Source organism: Amblyomma mixtum, chromosome 8 (genome assembly GCF_055824585.1).
Source record: "Amblyomma mixtum isolate Tamu chromosome 8, ASM5582458v1, whole genome shotgun sequence".
Lineage (NCBI taxonomy): Eukaryota > Metazoa > Arthropoda > Arachnida > Ixodida > Ixodidae > Amblyomma > Amblyomma mixtum.
In genome coordinates, this window is record NC_143019.1 from 4,215,223 (window position 1) to 4,221,641 (window position 6,419).

At 51.3% G+C, this 6,419-nt stretch overlaps 1 protein-coding gene across 1 annotated transcript; it reads right to left on the reverse strand.

Annotated features, from left to right (window-relative positions):
* Positions 1 to 4,628: 4,628 nt before the first annotated feature.
* On the reverse strand, positions 4,629 to 5,804 carry LOC149331182 (uncharacterized). The gene has a single exon (XM_089555410.1). The coding sequence runs from the start codon at positions 5,802 to 5,804 to the stop codon at positions 4,629 to 4,631; it is 1,176 nt and encodes a 391-aa protein (XP_089411536.1).
* Positions 5,805 to 6,419: the final 615 nt, after the last annotated feature.

Here is a 6,419-nt window from a genome sequence, read left to right on the forward strand (position 1 = left end):
TGGTTCGCCAAAACACACGAGTGAAACATGCCCTCACTTCGACGCCACCTGTTTCGGTTGCAACAAAAAGGGGCATATCCAGAGAGCCTGCAGAAGCAGTGGTAAGACTTTTTCTAAGAAAAGGCAAATGAAAAAGAATGTGAACATGCTGACGGTTGTGTCGCGGAAAGCTTCGACCCCCAGTCTTAACGGCGTGTCGGCAGCTCAGCGCGACCCTGTCACCGTACTGATGACTATCAACGGTGTTTTGGTGAACATGGAGTTGGACACGGGAGCGGCTGTTTCCGTCATGTCAAAGACGCAGTTCCGTCAGCTCTTTCCTTCGGCTGTACTGGAGCCTACTACAGTTAAACTTCGTACCTACACAGGAGCACTGGTACGGCCCCAGGGGGTCTCTTCGGTCAACGTGCAGCACAGACACCATTCTGCAATTCTTCCACTCTACGTCATAGACCACAAGGGACCGCCTCTACTGGGCCGGGAGCGGCTCCAAGCCGTTCGGCTGGAGTGAGCGAAAATCTGGAACCTGAACAACATTACAAGGTCAGACACTTCCTACTCATATCAGCGTAAGAAAAAAGGCTTGACGCATTGCTGGCGAAGTACCCACCCCTTTTCAAAGACGAGTTAGGCACGATAACAGAAGAGCGCGCCGAACTTTTTGTTAAACCTCGTATGAAGCCGAAATTCCTAAAAGCCAGGAATGTTCCGTTCGCGTTGCAAAAAGCTTTCGACGCTGAATTGGCCAAAATGGAACTGGGAATTATACCACCGCTTATGACGTCAGAATACGCTACGCCTGCGGTACCCGTAATCAAGCAAGATGGTAGCATACTGATTTGCGGCGACTACAAGACGACCGTTAACCCGTGCCTTGATGTCGACCGCTACCCATTACCAAAGATGAATGACCTGTTCACAGCCTTGTCGGGGGGTAAGCATTTCTCGAAGATTGACCTCAGCCGGGCTTATCAGCAAGTGGTCATGCCTGAGTCGTCAAAACAATACCTCACGTTAAATACGCCGAAAGGATTGTTTGCTGTTAATCGACTCGCGTTTGGAATTTCGTCCGCACTTAGGATTTTCCAAAGAATAATTGACACCATGCTGAAGGTCTCGCACGGCGTTTGCTGCTACCTAGACGACATTCTGGTCACTGGTAAAAATACGAAGAGCATTTCACCAATCTGGAAGCTGTGTTCAAACGACTCCTTGAAAGAGGCGTTCGTGTCAAGAAAGAGAAGTGTTCGTTTTTCCAACAGGACCTTCGCTACCTCGGACACAGAATCAGCGCATAAGGCATCTCGGAAACGACGGAGAAGGTTGACGCACTCATCAAGGCTCCAGCCCCTAAAGACAGGCAGCAACTGCAGTCGTTCCTGGGAGTCGTCAATTTCTACGGCAAGTTCCTTCCAAGTCTAGCAACGGTGGCGCAACCATTTGTCAGGCTGCTATGTAAAAACGCCCCGTGGTGCTGCGATGAGCGTTGCCAGGAAGCGTTCATCAAGATAAAGAGCTTGCTAGCGTCTCCGCCGATTTTGGCGCACTACGACCCGTGCAAACCGTTGCAGCTATCATGCGACGCATCGCACTATGGTTTAGGCGCGGTTCTTTCTCATGTTTCGGATGATGGCAGCACAAAGCCAATCGCTTTCGCATCGCGTGCCTTGACCGATGCCGAGAAGAAATACAGCCAGCTTGAGAAAGAGGCTCTTGCAATAATATTTGGTGCTAAGAAGTTTCATTTCTACACTTTCGGTCGTTCGTTCACATTAGTCACCGACCATAAACCGCTTCAAACAATCTTGGGCCCAACAACCGGCATTCCGACTATCGCAGAAACGCGTTTGCAGCTCTTCTTCCACATCTGCTATCCGGTTGTAACAAAATGTACTTCTAGAATAATATTTGTAAACAAACCTCAAGCTACCAGGCCACTGCTCTTGCGTTTTGAAGAGATGTGCCAAAATCTCGATATGCAGGACACACTACCTGCCATTGCCTGAAGACGAGACCCACTACCTCCATGGTACAATTTTCCTGTAATCTGCGATTTCATACTTACGCAGTTCCGTAAAAAGAAAACTCCACAACTACATATAATACAAGAATTTCTTGCACTAAAAGGAAAATACAATAGCTTTTAAGAATTTTATACTGATGGTTCAAAAACAGATGTTTATGTAGGAAGCGCAGTAGTACGAGAGTTGGTACGAAACAGTAAGACTTCCGCAGTGTGCATCTGTTTTCACTGCGGAATGTTACGCCGTATGTATTGCCATAAAAAATAGTAAATGAGAACCTCCCAAACAGTATTATTTACAGACTCTTTAAGTGTACTTACAGCTCTCCACTCTAGAAATGCAATCACTCCTCTACTAGGTGACACCCTATACAACATAGCAATATCTACAGCTAAAGGACAAAACATAAAACTATGTTCGGTCCCGAGTCATGTCGGAATAAAAGGCAACGATGGAGCAGATTTATGCGCTGCCCAAGCTCGTGTCAAGCAAATTAAAAATATAAATGTGCCGCATCAAGACTGCACAAACTTAGTAAATCTTAAAGCAAGGCAAAAATGGCAATCTGCTTGGAACAGTGAAATAAACAATAAACTACACTTGGTAAAGCCAGTTTTAGGAGAATGGAAGTCGTGTACACCAGGAACCTTTTAAAGAAGTCATTATCTGCTGTCTCCGTATAGGTGACACACACCTTACACACAACTTTCTGCTCACGAAACAAGATAAACCAGTTTGTACATGTGGAGGTGAACTTACAGTTAACCACATTTCATTTTCATGTTCCAAACTCGAAAAACTAAGGAAAAAGTGATTTTCTCTGTTTTATTAGCAAACCATTCCTTTTCACCCAGCGCTACTCATGGGCGATAATGCAATTGTGGACATATCTTGTGTTTTTAAGTTTTTAACTGAAGCAGGTTTTCTCAACAAAATATTGATACCGGCGGAAATAGGAACATAGGCCGAGGAAGCTGCGCACATCACCGGAGGAGCGCGGAGTAGGAAATGAACGCACGGCGCGGACTATGTCGGGGTCGGGTTGGATCCTAGCAGAATCGACCAAGTGACCAAGGACCTTGAGCTGACGGCGGCCGAAGGTACATTTCTTTGGGTTCAGCTGAAGACCAGCGCGGCGGAAGACGGCAAGGATGGCAGAAAGGCGATGCAGGTGGCTTTGGAATGGGGACGAAAAAACAATCACGTCATCTAAGTAGCAGAGGCATGTCGTCCACTTAAAACCGCGCAGGAGGGAGTCCATCGTGCGCTCGAAGGTCGCAGGGGCATTGCACAGGCCAAAAGGCATGACTTTAAATTGGTACAGGCGGTCCGGGGTGACAAAGGCGGTTTTCTCCCGATCCCGTTCATCGACAGCGATCTGCCAGTACCCTGAGCGAAGATCGATGAAGGAAAAGTAACTGGCGCCGTGCAAGCAGTCGAGAGCGTCGTCAATTCGTTGCAAAGGGCAGACGTCTTTCTTTGTGACGGCATTCAGATGACGGTAATCGACGCAGAATCGCCAGGTTTGATCTTTCTTTTTAACAAGCACGACAGGGGACGCCCAAGGACTACTCGAAGGCTCGATGATGTTGCGGGTCAGCATCTTGTCCACCTCTGCCTGAATAACACGGCGCTCTGCGAGGGAGACCCTATAGGGCCGTCTGTGAATAGGGCGGGCCTCGCCGGTGTCAATGTGGTGGGCGACAACAGAGGTTTGACCCAAGGGACGGTCCCCAAAGTAAAAAATATCACTGTAGAAGGACAAGAGGCTGTGAAGAGCTGTAGAATCAGCAGAGGGCAGATCGACCGCGATCATCTGGGAAATAGAATCCTCACGGGAGGGCTGCGATGTAGGGACATTGGAGACGGCAGTCGTTGGGTCAGGAGCCAGGACAGAAACTGTGCAATCGGTCAATGGGGACAGATCAGCAAGTGAAATGCCGGTCGGAAGTACCTGAGGGGACAGGCTGAAGTTGAGGACAGGGAGGCAGGTGCAGTTGTTGGTGATGTGGACAATGGTGTGGGGAAAGAGGACGTTACGATTCAGAATCCTAGCGGTGAGAGGGCAGGCGACGTAGTCTCCATCAGGGACGGGAGGAGAAGGCGACATAGGGATGTAGACAGCAGCATGTGGCGGGAGACGAGCAAACTCGGTGGATTGAAGGCGAGGTGAGCTGGTGGAGTCGTCATTGCACAGGGGCCGATCCAATCGGAGAAGGCCTGAGGAACAGTCAATAAGAGATGAACGGGCGGTTAAAAAGTCAAGGCCAAGGATTATATCCTGAGGGAACCTGGTCAGGACGGTGAACAGAACGGGTATATGACGTCCGGCAATGCTGACTCTCGCAGTGCACATTCCAATCAAGGCAGCGGGGCTGCCATCGGCGACGCGAACCGTGGACATGGCGGCAGGCGTTAAAACTTTCTTCAGACGGCGGCGCAAAGAAGAGCTCAGGACAGACACTTGGGCGCCAGTATCAATGAGGGCAAGTACCGGGACACCATCCACGAGGACATTCAAAAGATTACGTTGGGCAGCGGGGGTCAAGAGAGGATTTTCGGGCCGGGTCAATGATGCAGCGTCACCTCCTGCGGCTGCATCAGCTAGTTTTCCGAGAAGTGGCGGGAGGTCGAAGGAGAAAGGCTGCGGCGTGTGGTAGGAGAACGGGAGCGGCGGCCTAATGGGGAAGGTGAGCGGCTGGACCCACGAGCGTGCGGAGCGGGCTCGTCACGGAGCGGATCGGGACGTGGTGTGAAGCGGCGCGGGCCGTAGTCGTTGCGGCGGTCGACGAAGGGGTAGGGGCGAGGTGGCGGGGACCAACGGCTGCGGCAGTGACGGGAGATGTGTCCGACGCGAGAGCAGGTAAAACAGATCGGCCTGTCGTCAGAGATACGCCATTCGGCAGGATTGCGATATCGGTACCGAGGCGAGAAGCTGCGACTGTAAGTGGCAGCTGCGATCACTGGAGGGTCCGGGCTGGCATGAGCGTTGTCCACGACGCGAGGAGAAGGGACGGCCATGTTCGCAACCTCCTGGCGAACGACGGCTTGGATGAGGGCCAAGGTGTTGTCCGGCAGTGGCAAGGAAGAAACAGCGGGCGTGATCGCCTCCAGTTCGCGGCGCACGATACGGGTTAAGTTAGCCGGGTCGGAAGGCTGCCGCAATGTTGGCAGATCTTCACAGGAGGAGCTAGCAGCAGTGTTCGGCAGCCGGTCAAAACGGTGAGAAATGCGCCGGTGTTTGGCTTGCTCGAAACTCCGGCACACCTCAAGAACAGAAGCGACCGTGGAACAGTCTTTGCATAGAAGCAGATTAAAGGCATCGTCGGCAATGCCTTTCAGTATGTGGCCAACGCGATCTGCCTCGGACATGTCTTTATCAACTTTACGGCACAAGGCGAGGACGTCTTGTATGTAAGCTATGTATGGCTCGGAGGAAGTTTGGGCGCGTGACGCGAGTGCCTTCTTGGCGGCGAGTTGGCGGCCGATGGGTTTTCCGAAGAGGTCGCGGAGCTTCTGCTTACAGATGTCCCATGAGGTCAAGTCATCTTCGTGGGTTTCGAACCAGACTCTCGCGGTGCCGGTCAGGTAAAATATCACGTTAGCGAGCATCAGCATTGGATCCCACCTGTTCTGCGTGCTGACGCGTTCGTAAAGGGCCAGCCGGTCGTCCACATCAACGTCGTCTGTACCGCACAACGTGCCCGGTTCGCGGTGGTGGGCGATGACGACCGCTGGCGGTGTTGACAGAGAGGGAGATGGCTCGGACTCGGTAGACATGTTGGCGAGACGGCGGCCACGACGGAGAGCCAGCTTGAGGTCGGGGATCAAATTTACCCAGCACCTCCACCAAATGATACGTGGCGGCTAGAAGCAGCAGTAGAAACAGCAGAGGTAACCTGCTACGCAAGGGACCGACGGCTTGGAGTAGTCTCTCAGCACACAAGCGCGCATCTCAGCGTCGTCTTCGTTACAGACCACTTCGTCGTCCTCCCAGCGTCCGTAGCAATGTAATCACGACCCACACAAATGCGCGACAAAACAGACCTTCCAGCGAATTGCGGCCGCCGGTTACCATGGTGTCTCGGTTAATCCCCCCACACCTCCAACAGTGACATTGCAGGGGGCTGGTAGGTGCAAGAGGCTTAACAGCGGATTAACAGGGTTAGCCACGAAGTCATGTCAATCGGCTGACGCCATTGGCTTGAGGGCCTCCTTTGAGGAGCGTTTGCATCCGTACTCATGAAGCTGCAGTGTAATCATTAAAAAAAATTAATTATTCTATATTACCAGTATAGAAGATTAGCTGTGTTATCGCACGCACCTTTTTTTACGATTCATCTGCATGCTCAAAATTCAATGAAAACTAATAAAAAAATCGATAGCGAAAAGCCA